General features: G+C 40.5%; 2 protein-coding genes across 3 annotated transcripts; both read right to left on the reverse strand.

Moving 5' to 3' along the window:
• Positions 1–2168: 2168 nt before the first annotated feature.
• Positions 2169–3014, reverse strand: LOC306978310 (gap junction delta-3 protein-like; the record flags this gene model as incomplete). The annotated part of the gene is made up of 1 exon (XM_079576833.1): positions 2169–3014. The coding sequence occupies one exon, from the start codon at positions 3012–3014 to the stop codon at positions 2169–2171; it is 846 nt and encodes a 281-aa protein (XP_079432959.1).
• Positions 3015–3862: 848 nt separating this feature from the next.
• Positions 3863–12708, reverse strand: top2a (DNA topoisomerase II alpha). Of its 2 annotated transcripts, XM_079577508.1 has the most exons (35): positions 12569–12708; positions 12151–12297; positions 11981–12071; positions 11849–11912; positions 11595–11740; positions 11425–11522; positions 11146–11358; positions 10822–10995; positions 10555–10656; positions 10221–10358; positions 10000–10138; positions 9777–9934; positions 9521–9646; positions 9337–9447; positions 9074–9179; positions 8841–8950; positions 8684–8776; positions 8489–8603; positions 8303–8424; positions 7902–8050; positions 7592–7823; positions 7377–7511; positions 7096–7296; positions 6828–7023; positions 6660–6751; positions 6444–6587; positions 6274–6357; positions 6003–6182; positions 5802–5934; positions 5562–5732; positions 5193–5373; positions 5002–5054; positions 4429–4542; positions 4098–4312; positions 3863–4020 (listed from the first exon to the last, which is right to left on the reverse strand). In XM_079577508.1, the coding sequence occupies exons 1-35, from the start codon at positions 12584–12586 to the stop codon at positions 3895–3897; spliced, it is 4677 nt and encodes a 1558-aa protein (XP_079433634.1). In that variant the 5' UTR covers positions 12587–12708; the 3' UTR covers positions 3863–3894. The 2 variants fall into 2 exon arrangements, with proteins under 2 accessions (XP_079433634.1, XP_079433633.1); XM_079577507.1 differs by having other exon boundaries at positions 6444–6751.
• Between the last annotated feature and the right edge of the window lie 3738 nt (positions 12709–16446).

Here is a 16446-nt window from a genome sequence, read left to right on the forward strand (position 1 = left end):
ACAAGTCAATTATTCCACCGATACATCACGTGTGTGTATCTGTATTTTATTTATAGGTCAATACTTTCAATAGGACCGGGTGTGGGGCCGCGTCAGCAACTGAATGCACTGATTTCATCTAACCAGCACAAACCACGTCCACGAGCGTAAGTGACACAGGATACTCTCTGTTGCTTAAAGGCAGCAGAATACTTTCATAGTATAAAAGGCACACAACGTACAGGGAACAGTATGGTAAGGTCACCGGGTGCTTTGAAAGAACAATGGCTCTATACAAAGTGGAACAAATCAGAATTGTGCTCCCTTTAGCAATATTTGTCCCACTGTAGTATCTGTGTACATCTGTGTACATGTGAAGGCACAGAATAGCCACTATTTAAGCCACTGACTAAGTACGGCTTACAAGTTTGCTTAAATTGTTTATTATTTATATATTTATTATAATATTACCACATCAACTTTTCTAGGACATTGCCCAAACTGATTTATAATGGGGAACAAATCTTTTGCAAGGTAACGTGACAGTTTCTAAACAGTAGATGATGCACCCCTGAAATTCACTAGTTTACTGCATCCAAAGTTAGTAGCGGCGCCAGTGTGCCTGAAATAACCCAAAACTAATAGACTGAGTGAGTTGGTTGGTACTTGCACGCTGTGTTGTGTGGCGTGGGAATGACTTTGCATTGACTGAACTCGCCTCTGTGCGTATGACAGGGAACACAGGTACAGCGCTGGGACCCCCTGAAGTGTCTCGTCCCAACCGGAGATGCAGAGAAAGATGTTAGCACTTCCATCTTTTTTGCAAAAAAAACAAATCATGACCTACATTTCACAAGCCGTCAGCGCCTTCCCAGATACAAAGTAAAAAAAAAAAAGACCCTCAATACGTTGAATTACACATGCAAAGGAAGGAGAGGCTAAAAAGAAGAGAGTACGTTGTGAAATGAATCCACATTGACTTGCTTGTTCCATAGAGGAGCCCCGTCGTTGTATAAAATTCAGCTGTGAGCACTTCAAAGGCTTCATGCACAGCTCTGGATCTGCATACGGGACGTGTCCAGGGAACAGCAGGAGGCCCAGGCAGTGCAAAAATACCCTTCTATAGATGCAGGTTGGATTGTAAAACAGGACCAATCTCGGTGTAATTGGTGATGTTTTGATATTGAACTGGTGGCACATTGTTTATATTCCAAAATTACAAGCAGCAATAGTGGAAATGTAGAGGGATTATGATGTATCTCTATAAGCCTGTACTGTCCAAGATAGTCCTTTTTTAACGATGCACTGTCTCCCTCTACTGGAGGCTTATAATACTATAATGATACTTGTTAAAGGAGAAAGACATTGATTGATTACTGATTGAAAATATATTTAAGCGTAACCAGTGAAATAGGAAGACCAGCTTACTTCTTTTGGTAGTACTGCAACATCAGTCTGGTAAAAAATATTTTAATGAGTAACACATTGTATTGTATTACAAATAACAAATATACAAATAACAAAATACCAGCAGAAAAACAAAATTGCAACTAGATGTTTTTAAAAATCCCCTTGATAGTCGAATTAAACTGCCGCGTACCCACTGTAAGACTTGAAACAAAGTAGCATTAAATCAGTGAAAAATAATGAACTGTCGAGCCTGGACTTCCCTTGAGCTACAAAGCAAACACAGTGTTTGAAGTTAAACAATTTGCACTGAAATTGAAGAGTGTTTTCCTCCTCCTTGATTATTTACAGAACCTAATGACTCATCTGAACAAACAATGTCTTGCGTGACTCTAATCAAAGCATTTCTGTGCAGTTTCCTGGTTGTCAGATTTCAGTTTGCACAGTTTGTCAGTTCAAAGCATGAGGTGAAAAGATGTAATTAACTTTAGGGTAGAATACAAATATTTTCAAGAAAGTAATTTGCCCATAGTCAGTATAGTACATTGGTTCTTATCCTTTTTCTGGATACCTGAGCCACCCCTTCTCCAACCTGCCCAGCTACTGTGTTAGGAGGATATAGAAATAAGTAGTTGAAAACATGTTACTAGCAATTTCAAAGGCTAATCCATCATAATACCATCCTAATTTGGATCCTAGGGACCCATTGTCAAGTTTGGGGAACTCAACAGTTGCAGTGTTCGTGTTATAAGTTTCAAAAGTAATAATTGTGGTATAGTTTGCTAGACTGTGAGTGTCCTCGTGCTCAGCAATCTGCCACTCTTCTGCTTGTGCACCGGACTGGAGACTTTTCTGTGGGTATTACTCTTCAAAGATGCACCCTTGAGCCTCACATTGTTTGGGACGCTCACTTGCAGCTTCTTCCCCTCCACCTCCTCCTCCTCTTGCTTCAAATTATGCACGTTTTGACAATCACAGGCTTGCTCGTGCTCTTGGCTCGCACAAAACCACTTCATGGAGCCATAGAAAAGTTCCGCACAGCTGGAGATCGCCGCCACCAGACCCACGATGAAGTAGAAGCACAGGAAGACGGTCTTCTCGGCAGGGCGCGATGTGAAGCAGTCCACTGTGTAAGGGCACGGGAAGCGGCTGCATGGAAATTGGGCTTCAACTTTGAAACCATAAAGCAACCACTGTCCAACCAGAAAGCCAACCTCTGCAATAAGACGGAAAGCCACATTGACCAAGTAGAAGCGCCTTATTCTGCTCTCCTCCCTGTAGTCGGTGCAGCTGCTCTGGCTGTGCTTGGACCGGCTTGTCTTCTTGCTGTGATGGTGCATGGCGTACATGAGGAAGAGCAAGGAAGGGGTAGCAATCAAGACAATGTGGAAAACCCAAAATCTATATTGGGAAATGGGAAAGGCCATGTCATAGCACACTTGCTTGCATCCAGGTTGAAGGGTGTTGCAGGCAAACTCTTGTTGTTCATCTTCAAAGAGGTCGCTGGCCACGGTTCCAAGGATCAAAATCCGAAAGACAAGCATGAGCAGAAGCCAAAAACGACCCAGCATAGGCGAGTGGGCTTGAAGGCTGTCAAATAGCCCGCCGAGGAAGCCCCATTCTCCCATTATGCTTCAACTAAGATTTCTTGACGATAAAAAGAAAGCAAAGATCAAATCATCGTCCCAAGTGCAAAGTCCCTTTCCTTAAGTGCAGTCAGGATTCAAATCCAGCCTGAAATGAAAAGATGGTTTAATAGTAACTTGAGATATGATACAAAGGGATAGCATGAACTCACCCATTTCTAAAAAGGTTGTTCCAAGTTGTTTCTACCACCTGCTGTTCCGCATGTTTAGATGCAGGACTGGTTCTACTGCTGCACTCAAAGCATCTTAAAGATAAGCTACTCCATATGACAAGTGCAGAGAATAGCTACAGGATTAATTCACCATTTCTAAAGAAAAAAAGACCAACGTGGCAAAATCCTACCATCTCAAATATGACGAGCTTGATACTACTTGCAGGGTCAGTTTGCTCCTAATGGGCACGAGCTTGAGTTTTGCCCGTGCTTTAAGTGAGTGGGCGGCAACACTAGGAAATTCCTGTGTTCTAATCTGTACCCATCAAGTCGTGCAGACACCGGCCATGTTTACTCAAGAATGGCAACGTCCTGATGAACGGTTTCCAAAATAGCAGAGATTCAGTTTTTCGTCACAAGGAGGAAGAACAATGTCATATCAGCCACTCAGTGTATAAGTTATCATTCTGTTGCATGGAAAAAATGATAAAGCACTCTGATAAAAGACGCAGAGCTTTATTAAATGAACAACCATAAAAATATTTACATGACAAACAAATGGTTAACACAAACTTTTTTTTTTATAAAACAACCAGTTGAGAAAATGTTATGGTATTTATGCAACAAGTTCCAAGTAAAGAGTACAAGATTCAATAAAAAGAAAAAATGTTTAAGAACCATCTTCAATTCTACATAGCAACCAAGTCCAATCATTCATCATCGGAGTCTGAATCCAACACATAGTTAGTCTTTTTGGCACGAGAAGATTTGGATCGTGGTGGTGCTTCCACCGACATGTTAAAACTGTCATCATCGTCGTCCCATTTCTTTGTTTTCTGCAAAATACATTAGAATTGTATTACAATGTACATTTGAACTGAAGTAATGGTAAATATCAGATGTCGCAGCTGACCTTTCTTCCAGCTGTAGTTTTAGCTTTGAGCCGTGACATGAGGTTGTCCGATTCGCTATCCGAGTCGTCACTCATGGCCTTCTTCCGTTTGACCACGGGCTTGGCCTTCACAGCCTTTACTTCAGCCTCTGAATCACTGGAACTGAATGAAGGCACCTTCTTGGTAGCAGCTTTGGGCTTTGAGAGGGCATCCAAGATGGAGGGCTGTTTTGCATCTTGGTGGAGAAAAACAAATTATTTTATCCAATTTCTTGTGACACTAAGGGTGTTTACTTTACTTTTGTTTTAAACAGTGGAAATACATATAAACTGGAGCAGTTATTCCAATTACCTCCAAGTGTCTTCTTAGCTGCAGCTGCTTTCTTAGTCGCAGGAGGTTTCTTTGCAGCAGCAGCCTTTGTTTTAGGTTGAGCCACTGGTTTTGGAGGCTCTTGACTGTCAGGAGCTGCAATATCAGGACAAAAATTTTGCACTGGTGTAAACTGGCGATAACGTACACAAATTACAGTATATGTCTAATAAACGCAGCAATATTCTTTTTATTGTCTGACAAGAACATTACACATTTATGTAAATTAATCTCCAAATATACTGTACCGGTCAAAGGTTTGGAAGCACTTTATATGTATCGGCTTTTCTTTATTCTCAACACTAATTTACGTCGTGTGATTCTCGTTGAAGTTGAATAAAAGAAAAAACAATGCTGAAAAAAAGCATTTCCAAATTTGACCAGTACTGTATAACCAGGTCTGAAACAGGACTAATGAGGTCAAACTATTGGGCTGAACCGGTCAGAACTGGTTCAGCACTAGACCATGACTAGGTTAGTTCTAAAAAAAAAAAACACAAAAGATAGCCAATGTTAGAAAAATAAAAAAGGATAAAGAGTAAATATAACACATACAACTTGATTTGTCGTCCGTCGTCACAGACGTCTTGGCCTTTGTAGGTTTCTTGCTGTAAATACACACAAAAAAGATGAAAACAGTACAAAAGTACCATTATGTAACTTGTAAACATGTCTTGTTGACTATAGAATCTATATTTTGCTCAGTTCAGCAGCTCTGTAGCAACACAAATACATATACTACTCACGCAGCCGGACGTTTGACAACGGGAGAGTCCACGTCCACGTCACTGTCCTTAAGGTCTGGGTCGGGGGCAAAGCTGTCTTCGTCACTAATAACAGCCTTTCGATTTGTTTTGGGCTTCTTTCCCCAGTCGTCAAACTCGTCCTCACTGTCCTCTTCACTGGACAGATTGTACTTGACAGCAGCTTATGAAACAAAGACATTTGCATGAGCTTTGTTTGTACAGTAGCTCATAGATGTGGTGAGATGCAGCTTCAGTGACAGGAAATTGCCAGTCATTGTTTTGTCTAAATGTTGGTGGTCTGATAGCATCTGAAAACACTCAGGGAAGCAGATGAAAGCTCAGAACACTAAAATACACTGAATTAAGTACCTTTAGTTTTGCGTTCAGCCCTTTCTCTTGGGGCAGCTGGCTCGTCCATTTCCATAACATCATCATCATCATCATCGTCGTTAGACTCATCGTCCGACCACTTGTTCTTCGTTGGCTTCTTTTCAGCAGGTTTGAACTGAAGTGTGGTTTGTTTACCAGTCTTTGATGGAGCTGAAAAGATGTACCACATCAGCCATTATATCTCACTAATCAGTAACCTTTATTTTTCAGGCACCTTACCCTTTTCTTTCTTCTCCTTAGTGGTAGCCTTTGCTTTCTTGTTCAGTCTAGCTGCAAGTCCCATCTCTTCTGCAAGTTCTCTCACTGGCTCGCCATCATCCCCAAATTCCATTTTTATGACAACATCTTCATTCTACGTTTACAAAAATACTGAGCAAAAAGTAGTACATTTATTTATTTATTTCTAAAACCATCACACACCTTGACTTTTTTGCCCACTCCTTTCTTTTTGTGGGCTTCAGCCTTCATGGTGCTGGTGACACGGGGAACCACACGTCGACCTTGTGGAGTAGGAAGAGTCTCCTTTTTGACCTTCAGCGCTTTGCCTTTTGTGCCCTTGGTAACGGGAGCTGCATCCTCCTTCTCTTTGGCCTCAATGCACTTTCAAATATTAAAGATCAAAATAAAAGGGTGAGATTTTCAAGAAAAAAAATGTCTACTTTAATGGTAAAGTATGTGACTGAAGCTTCACCTCCAGTTCCTCGGAGAAAGCGGCCAGATCTGCTCTCCACATATCACTTGGAGACTTCTTCTTCAAGTTGTTCAGCTCTGTGACCTACATGACAGCAAATAGTTCATATACGAGTTATAGTAAACAAACACATGCATATACAAGTGGCACAGTGACCATCAAAACTGTACCTTGGCATCTCTCTGTTTGCACAGCTCATCTTTCTTCTCTTTGGTCAAGTACCACATTGGCATAGAGAGGAGATAGTTATAGTCTGGCCCACTGGTATCTTCCTTCTCTTTGTCCACATCATCTTCCTCAATCTCCTCTTCAGTCTGTAATACAAATATTTTAGAATGTTTGTATATTTCATTTAAAATCAAATGTACTTGTTCACAGTAACATACCTTCTCTTGTGCTTGTTTCCAGGCTTTAACTGGGTCAGAATCATAGCCCATTTCTTGTAGCATGCGAATCAGCTCCTTCTTTGGCTTGTTTTCTAGTTACCAAAAGAACAACCTTAATGTTGGTACTATGAGCTGCCGTTAACTCGGAAGACTGTGCTCTGTACTAACCAATGACCAAAGTCCCCTGGATCTTCTCCAGGATGAAGCGCGCCTGGTTGGTGAGCTTGGCGCTTTCTGCTCCCAGCATGCCAGCCAGCCAGTCCTTCCTCAGAGTATAGTACTTCATCCTCAACTCAAAGAAGTCCTTCATGATTTCCTGTACGGTCTCATACTTCTTCAGACTGCCCACATGGTCAAAAAGCACCTACAAACGGCAGTCATATCTGTGTAACTACACTCGCTGTGTGAGACAAGTCACGATTGCAACGATAGTTACCATAGAGTTACAAGTCAGGCTGATCTGTAGCTTGAAGACTTTGTGAAGTCCTGCAGCTTCAGCCTCTCTCAGCTTCTCTGGTGTCATCTTCACCAGGAAGCGCACTGTGGTGTCCGTGTGGTACTCCTTGTAGTCTGTAATAAGAGGGGGCACCTTTTCTGTGCCATTTAACATTGGCTCCAGTACATTTTCCTTGTAGGTCTAAAGCAAAAAACATTGAAGATGAAGACATACGTTTACAATAAGACTCAAGTACTAGTAAAATGAATTATTAGACAAACCTGTGTCCAAGTTTTAACAGGCAACTCCGAGATCTCTATGGTCTCAGCGTCAATAATGGAGACTTCTCCACTGTTCAAGAAAGTGTTGTCCATAACTTGATCGATTGTGCCTCTGAAGCCTTTGTAGCTTGGAAGCTGTAAAACAAAAATAATGTTCACTGTGGTCCAGAGGCACCCGGGACAGCTGAAAGAGAGTAAAGGTCATGTATATGTACCATGTGCTGTGGCTCCTCTCCGTTGAGCATGCGGTAGATGTTGCTGATGATCTCTCGGACGTCATAGTTGGGGAGTCTGCTGGCCCAGCCTGTGCCGATACCATCTGCACCGTTCACCAGCACAGTGGGAATGATGGGGATGTACCACTCTGGCTCCACTCGCTGGTTGTCGTCATAGTTATACTTCAGCAAGTTGTCGTCCATTTGAGGGAAAAGAAGTCGAGCCAGAGGACTTTTGATTGCAACAAATCATTAGTACTGCGCACAGCCAATAAAAGCATGAACATATAAACACCTATTTTGTACCAACCTGAGCATGGTGAAAATGTATCGAGGGCTGGCAGAGTCCTTGCCCCCATGCAACCGAGTACCGAACTGGCCAAGAGGCTGCAGGAAGTTCAAGTTGTTGCTTCCCACAAAGTTTTGAGCCAAACCAACAATAGTCATCATCAGAGAGACCTAATTCAAACAATTCAGAAATCATCAATCAGTAATGTAGTTGGCAAAGACAGTGAAAATGTATACAAAAGCAGAAGTTTTTAAATTAAATTAGCATAAAAAAGTATGCTTTACATGTGGTTGAATGCACAATAAAGCCAACAAAACTTCTAACAATAAAACATTATATTTTCACTGATTTGGTTTTATATAATCTTACTCATTCAAATATACAGTATTTCTATTCAACAGAAGGTTAACAGTTAAGGTCACCTCTCCATGATGGTAGGCTGACATCTCAGCTACAGAACCAGCCAACTGTGCCACCTTTACTTCACGCTTGTCATTCCTCTTAAAGCAACAGAACAGCACCTTCCTCTGGCCAGGTTTCAGGCCTGATAAATACAAACATTTGAGAGTTAGTCTGCGTTACTAGTGACAACCAACCTTTGTACTCACCATCCACTAGGCACGGGATGGACCTTTCATTGTCAGAGTTGGAGAAAAGGACAAGCTCCTTGTTGACAAAGTCGTTGTAGGAGAGAGATTTTGTGGCCTGACCATACAGATAGTCCTATTCAAAAGCAAGACAATTGTTAATATGTTCATTAATGTCCAGCAATAAAGGAAATGTTTTCATAGATTTAAGAATACCTCTGGCAAGTTGTGCTCCCTGCGCTGCCGCCTGTCAATCATGAACTTGGTCAGCCATTCTTTACGCTCGTCAATTTTTTTCTTACTAAAGGCCTGCAAAAAACAATCAGTGAAAACTAAATAATCTGTGTAAAATGAGAGTAAAGTTAAAACCTACAAGAGTTATAGCTTCATCATCTGCAGGTCCAGAGTATTTAAATGGAATGCGGTGTCTCTGCATGTCAGTGAAGTACTCCTTGGCTTCCTGCGATGTGCTAGTACCCAAACCTAGATGGCGAGATCAAATTGAAATGTTAAAATGAGAAAAGCACATTGATCATGGAATCATTTTGGTCATGTCAAAGCTGCTTACTTTGCCAAAATACTACCACACAGGGGTTTAGAACAAACCTTTGTAGTATTTGATTTTCCAAGATTTGTGGTTTGCCTGGTTTTCCTTCCATTCGTTAAATTCAGGAATACTGTAGAAGGACACCTGTGTTTTCTTATGAGAGGCCTAGAAATAAAGACATTTTATTTTAGAACAGACATAAGCAAGCAGTGGAAGAGTGAGTTATAAAAAAGGTACCACTAGATGGCACTCTTTATTTAAAAAGAAAGTGCTGAGAAAACAAAATAGATTCAAGGCATTTATTTAGCCATCCTTTACTTGCCTTGATAATGGGAGTAATGAACTCCTCCAGGAAGTTGTGTCGCAGCAGTGAGGGCCAGTTATGGTGAATGAAGTTGATGAGCAGACCTTTAATGTGGGAGCCATCTTGATCCTGTTTCACCAAGAAAAGAAGAGGATATGTCATACAAAAAGATTACATCCACATTAGAGAGTAAAAAACAAACCTGATCAGTCATGATCATGAGTTTGCCATATCGCAAACTCTTCAGTGAATCTGCATCACTGTAGTTTTTCTTGTACTGGAGTCCAAGAATCTTAATTATGTTGTTGATCTCAGCATTCTCCATTATCTATGGCATGGGTAGAGTGTTGTGAAAACGAAAATAATAATCGTTAGTTCAACTTGAACTAATTTTAATTTAGTTTTGCTTCTGGAGTTATAACCATAGAAGTACACCAAATAATAATGAGAACACCAACCTGCTTGTGGGTGGCTTCCCGAACATTGAGCATTTTTCCTCTGAGAGGAAAAACACCATAGCGATCCCTGCCAACTACACCAAGTCCAGAGACAGCCAATGTCTTGGCTGAGTCTCCCTCAGTGAGGATCAGAGTACAGGAATTAGAGTTCTTCCCACCTGTAGAGAAAAAGGGTTAGGGTTAGGGTAAAATAATTGACGTTTGCAAAAAGCATCGAAAGTACCTGCATCATTAGCGTCATCCAGTTTGGGTACCCCTTTGATTTTGGTGTGTTTCACAGCAGAGCATTTCTTGTTGAGCTGTGTTTGAGCCTTAAATTTGACCCAGTTCATAACACTTTCCACAATCCCACAAGAAGTAGCCTATGAAACATCAAGCAAGTTTAGCTTAGTTAATCCTCACAGTTCATTCGAAGACCTGTGCAAAGTGACTTTTAAGTTGTACCTGTTTGAAAAATTTGTCGGTGAGAGAGCAGGTGGAGCCGAAGCTCTTCTGCTGCAAAGTCATGTTCTCTTTGGTCTGAGAGTCAAAGGTTGGATTCTCGATCAGACAGTTAACAAAAAGCCATATGTGGTTCTTCACCTGGAAACAAAGGACATACAAAATGGCCAATTTGATTAGTCTTAAACCAGAATTTAAATAATAATTCAATCAAATTTGACAGTTGAAATTTAACAGGCTTTAATATAATGCTCTCTGCTAAAAACAGACAAAATAACGTATCTCCATCAATCCATTTTTATCCCGGAAAAATCAAGAACATTTTAAGAAATTGTACCTGAAAAGGCTTGACTGTCACTCCAGCTTTGTTCTTCTTCTTTACCACATCTATGAGCTTAGAAATGACCTGATCACCAACATAGTCAATGTGCCTTCCACCCTGGATGGAGGAAAAAACAATTGTCATATCTCCTCTTATTGACAGAAATGTTTGTAAAGTGTTTTGTGTCTACTTAACAACACAAGGTTTACAATAAAGAGTTGTTTAGTCATTATCAGCACCTGCTTAACAATATCAATGATGCATCAACACTTCATACGTTACCTTTGTTGTAGCAATGCTGTTGACAAAGCTGACTTGCTGAAAACCTTTTTCACTCATAGTGAGGCAGACCTCCCAGCGGTTATTGACAACCTCATGGATGACTTTAAGGGGCTCTCCCTGCTCATTCACTTTGTCCTTTAGGTACAAGTCCACATAACCACGGAAACCGGTAATCTAAAAGAAAAAATATTCTCACATTAATGTGCAAAATCTCCACTTTAAGAAGTTTTATTGATACAAGAGCTACAGATAATCCTGTACATATTGAGTGGCATAATCCTATGATAACAGTGATATTGACTGAAGCAAAACATGATGACTTACAGGAAGCCGAGTCCCATTCAGAAACACACGGACGCCTTTGGAGGCGCCGGCAATATCATAGGCCCGGCGAGTCATCAGAGCCACAGTGTCCTTATCCAGAGTGGTCATCTTGAACTTGGGCAGATCAGGTTTGAAGGTGATGCAGGTGTGATCTTCTCCACTGAAGGGTTTGATATTTGAATCGCTGGACCTGCCCATGTTGTCATACCAGGTCTAGGACAAATACTTTCGTGAGTTCAAATAGGGCTTTCAGAGTACAATAGTGAAATTTGTCCGTACCTGCTTAAAAACCTTCCCTGATTCTCGGCAGGCAGTTTCCACAGTGAACTTGGTGCTAAAGATGTTGCAGAGCTTAGCACCATATCCATTACGCCCACCTGAGTTACAATGTGCATGAAAAAAATGTCAAGTGTGAGTTATGTTCATAGCAATAAAATAAAGTGTCTTACCTGTGACTTTCTTCTGGTCATCATCATAGTTACTGGAAGTGAGGAGCTGGCCAAAGATGAGAGCAGGCACATACACCTTTTCTACTTTATGCTCCACGACGGGTATACCCTTTCCATTATTCCATACACTGATGGTGTTGTTTTCACTGGGGATAGAAAGATATAGAAAAGATAGGTTGAACAATTGTAATGAGGAAGATAAAGCTACAATTTAAGAGGTGTTTTTTTCTGTATTTTATTAATAACTTATTTACACATCAATGTTGACTTTGATGCACGACATGCTTGAATCCCTCTGCTTGTTGTCAGCAGCATTTACTGCAAGAGAATTTTCAAGTTAAAAACTGTGGATTTCTAGAAAAGCACCAGTCAAGCATTGCACCCACCAAGAATTTCATCAAAGATTTTGTAAAGCCCAGGGACAAATGTAACGTCACGGCAGTTCAGTCCCACATCCTCATCATACACCCACATTTGCTGAAACAAAGTAAACATGGAGTAAGAAGTGATGCACTCTGAATGATTCACATAACTTATCAATCGTGTGTCCAACTACCTGGGTGACAGGCTCTACAGACCCTATGTAAGAGTCTGGTCGGAGCAAAATGTGCTCTAGTTGAGTTTTTTTCTGGTAGATCCTCTCCACAGACAGACGTTTGGGATCTTTCTTGGTCTTTTCCACCGCTTTGTTTTCATACAGGGACTGCATGGAGCACATTTCATTGTCTTGGTTAGCTAGCTGCTACACCGACGAATAGTTACATGAAAAGAGGCATGTTCTATAGCTCTGCAGACTTCCTATAGTCAGCAATGCAATTTTCTTATGATGTGCAATATGAGGAAATAAAGCAATCTAATGTCCCTCCGTGCATACGTTGTTTTGGTCAGTTGTCTACAATAGTATACGCTGCAACAGCTAAACTTGGCACACTTAATTGCTACGACATTAAAAAAAAAACACTTAACACCCTTACCTTGAAAGGTTCTGCCATGTTTCTTATCGAGATCCCTGCCTGGTGAAATTGAAAAGCCTGTGTATGTTGGATATAAAAGCACAGAGTCTTGGATCCAACTCCGTAAAGAAAGGCCGCAGACTAAACTCCTTTCGTGTTTGAAAAATTCGTAACGTTTAGTGGCATCGCTCGCGCCAACACTGTGGACCAATCAGAGTAAAATCCGCTTCACACATTTAGCCAATAGGAGCGCCGGGTTTCCGCTGTTGAAGACAAAAGCCAATCAGTGGAAACTACTGAGGCTACAGCCCGCCTTCGCAGAGTGCGGGGCCAATCAGCGGAGATTACACGTCTCCTTTGCTTCCGGGTAATGTTTGCTAACTAGAATAAAATAAATAAATAAAAGTTTTAGAAGTAGAATCATTAGAAGCCCCATGGATCGTCTACGGATTTCCCATCAACCAGTGCTCCTCCTGTGACCAAAACAGTGAAGATGGCGGCCGCGACACAACCATCTTTCACCAAAGAAAAAAAAGAGTGGTGCGCACTGAATGGTGCTGCTGCCGGATGCTCTCTCATCGAATGCAATTTCTCCATCTGTGAGATCAATAAAGTACCATCTCATCTCTCTCTCTCATATGTTCAAGCAATAAACAAAGGCAACAATGTTTGATTAAGCCCCTCTAAAAAAGTATTACATGATTTTATTGTGTCATTACAATATTCTATGACCTGTAGGATTAGACTTCTGTCTGACCAGAGAGATACTAATTATCAATGCATTATTGTAGCAAATTGTTTTCTTAATCAATCAATCAATTTACATTTAGGCTACATTATACTTTGTACTGTATATTGTACTGCTTCTTTTTTGTCTAATAAAGTGTCAAAGTAATACATCTGTAATAGCTTTAAGTCAGTGGTTCTCAACGTTCCTTGAAATGAGGAATCATTTATTATTTGAACAGAAAGTTACGTATTGATTAAGAACTGATAAAGAACACAATTTTAAGTTGTATAAGCCAAATAGGATTTATACCACATTTTGTGCGTCAGACTCTGCATTGAACATTTAAGGACTGCATTTAATCTAAGCCCGCCTTGTGCCCGTTCCTTCAATTATTTTCCAATACTTGACAACCCTAGTACTAGTCTTTGTTTGCCATTCTTCAACAGCAAGTTATATTTATGGACTCCTTTGGTTTTGTTTGCACTTGCTTGGTACACATGGTTGCACAGTACTTAATCAATTTAATTTCAGCCTCTGAGTAAGGGTTCATTCACACCCTGCATTTTTATTCCATTGTCAATGACATGGTCATGAATCTCTTTTGAGGATGTTGTAAGACACAGGCTCTCTGTAGACTGCCACCTGCTATCTTCTCATTTATTAATGACCCACAATGCTGACCTATGGGCCTATACGGGCCTATTTTACCTCACAGTGGAAATATACAAGGCCGATGGCTGTTAGTCTGACACTGTTCTCTCGACTTGTGTTGACACGTGTTGTAAAAGAGTTAGTATTTTTGCATTTGTAAACTTTATTGTCCCACCTAAAGAGAAAATTTGTTATGGGGATCACATTACAGCTGCAGCTCTGTCTTCAATCATAAACCAGTCATAAAGTGCAGGTGCTAGCTGCTCCAAAGAGTTGTTCTAGATTACACCTTTATTACAAAATAGACATTTGATACTCAAACCAAGTCAAAAGAGAAAATAAATGTGTCTAAACTTATCTAAACAATAGATTTGTGAAGGGTTTGAACACGGTGCATTATTTGACAACTTCATGAGAAATTAAAGAGTTTTGTGAATCAAAAACAGTGGTAAATAACATTTATACATTTATATTTATACATTTATACAATATTGCACTGCATACATTTATTCCTGAATCATATTTTGATGGTCAGCTCTCCTGCTGTGTCCACCTGACCTTTAAGGAAAGCTCTCCTCCCTGCTGACATGGTGAATATGTCGGAAAGACTCTGTAAAGGACAAAGAATTATTAATTACTTGGAAAGGGCAGTGGGACCATTTCCATCTAGTCTGCCCCGTTGCTAAAGAAACATAACATTTAGCTGCTGAATGACCCACCCAGAACACTACTGTGCGATTTGCAATGTTTGTTATAATTTACAAGTTACAACAATTAAGATACAGACAGAAACTGTTTTAAGCTGTCTTAGCCCACTGTTTGTTTTGCACAGAATAGAAATCCTGTTCAGTGTTTTTGAAAACAGGTTGCAATAGTGAGAGAATGAAATTCAAACACAATTACAATGTGCATGACAGCTGGGCCAGTGTTGCCCAACTCATGGGTCGGTAACCAAAAGTAGGTTGCGGATCCATTTTCAGTGGGTCACAGGCTGTTGCCAGAAATAAGTTTGTTTGAATAATTAGTATTGTGATCAATGCTGGACTCAATAACTATTCTATGTATGATATTAAATATACTAAATAGGGTCCAACTGTAAATTGTTTTGTATTAAAAGTTGAAATTTATATTTTTGTTTAGGTTGCACCTCGCTGTGTTGATTTCAAAGCTTTTCTTCTGTTTTGTCCAATCAGCAATATTTGTGCAGCCCTGTGAGGAGACTGCAGCTATATGATACTAAAAGGTGGCCCTGTATGTGTCTGTGGCAAACTATACCTGGTGGTTGAATGAAAAAATATATAAAACTATATACATAATAGACTGCAACATTATTGTACTCTCAAAGACAAGGCAGGACTTTGATCTAAGCTCAGAGTCAGTGCAGTGTAGTGCAGTCTGCATGAGTGAAATGAAGAGGTCCTTTGATCTATTCTTGTATAGATTTTTATATGTCCATGCCACTCTAGACACCTTGAGTGCATGTGGGCGGTGGGGGTCTTGCCTATAATGTTTGGGAGATAATATGAATTGTGCATCTAAATCTGCCAACTATAGTGCAGCTTTTGAAGTAATGAGATAAAGCTGGGCACAGACTGACTCTCACTGCACTCTCTTTCTTCATTGAGAAGCGTAATCCTGTTTTCCGCTCTTTCTCTGTTATATCCTTCCCAACGTATCTGATCGTAAGGTAATTGCATCTTTAAAGGACCTGTAAGGGCTCATGATTCAGGGATGATGAGCACTACTGTTGTAACACTAAGTGTTGAAGTATAGCTGGTGATGATCACAGATACGGAAAGCGTATAGAATCTTATATAAATTAAATGATGTATGGGATCATGTCTTCAGAGTGTTTTTTTTGAAGTAACAAGCATTACCTCTTTCAGTTCATGTGACATTGCAAAATTCTAAAGAGTCCATGGTATAGAGTTGCAGGACAGCCCAGAATTCAATCACACTTTGCCATTTCACTGTTAAAATGCAGATGTTTTGAGCTTTCTGCCTCAAACAAAAATAGGCATAAAGCTCCATATCTTTTCGGGCATTAAAATTCATATACTGTACATATATATTTTTGACCATACTGCATTAAAAACAGGTGGCAATATGAGTCGCATGTGGGAGTTGTCAGATGGACTCAATCACTCACACAAAAAAAGGACATGGCTCACCATGTGACCTCGATGTTTGGAGTCAATTCCCCATAGAGCCGTGTTCCCTGTGCTCCAGGTGAGATAATCAAATTATTACTCGGTCCCTCAGTTTATCACATGCTGTTCTTTCTTCAGCATAGAAGGAGTAGTGGCTTTTTTTCATTTTAATTTAGTTAATACTTCATGCCTGAATGCCCGGCAGGAGTCTTCCACAGCTGTAGCCGTGCACTGTTTTCATGTTGGATTACACTGGCTGCTCTTATCAGCTGGCAGCAGGCAGGAAAAGGGCTTGGAGACGGGCAGGGGTCTTGAAGCAGGCAGCATACTGGAAACAACAAGCCGCTGATCAAACGCGATTATAGTGA

Source organism: Gobius niger, assembly GCF_951799975.1.
Source record: "Gobius niger genome assembly, chromosome: 19".
In the NCBI taxonomy this organism is placed as follows: domain Eukaryota; kingdom Metazoa; phylum Chordata; class Actinopteri; order Gobiiformes; family Gobiidae; genus Gobius; species Gobius niger.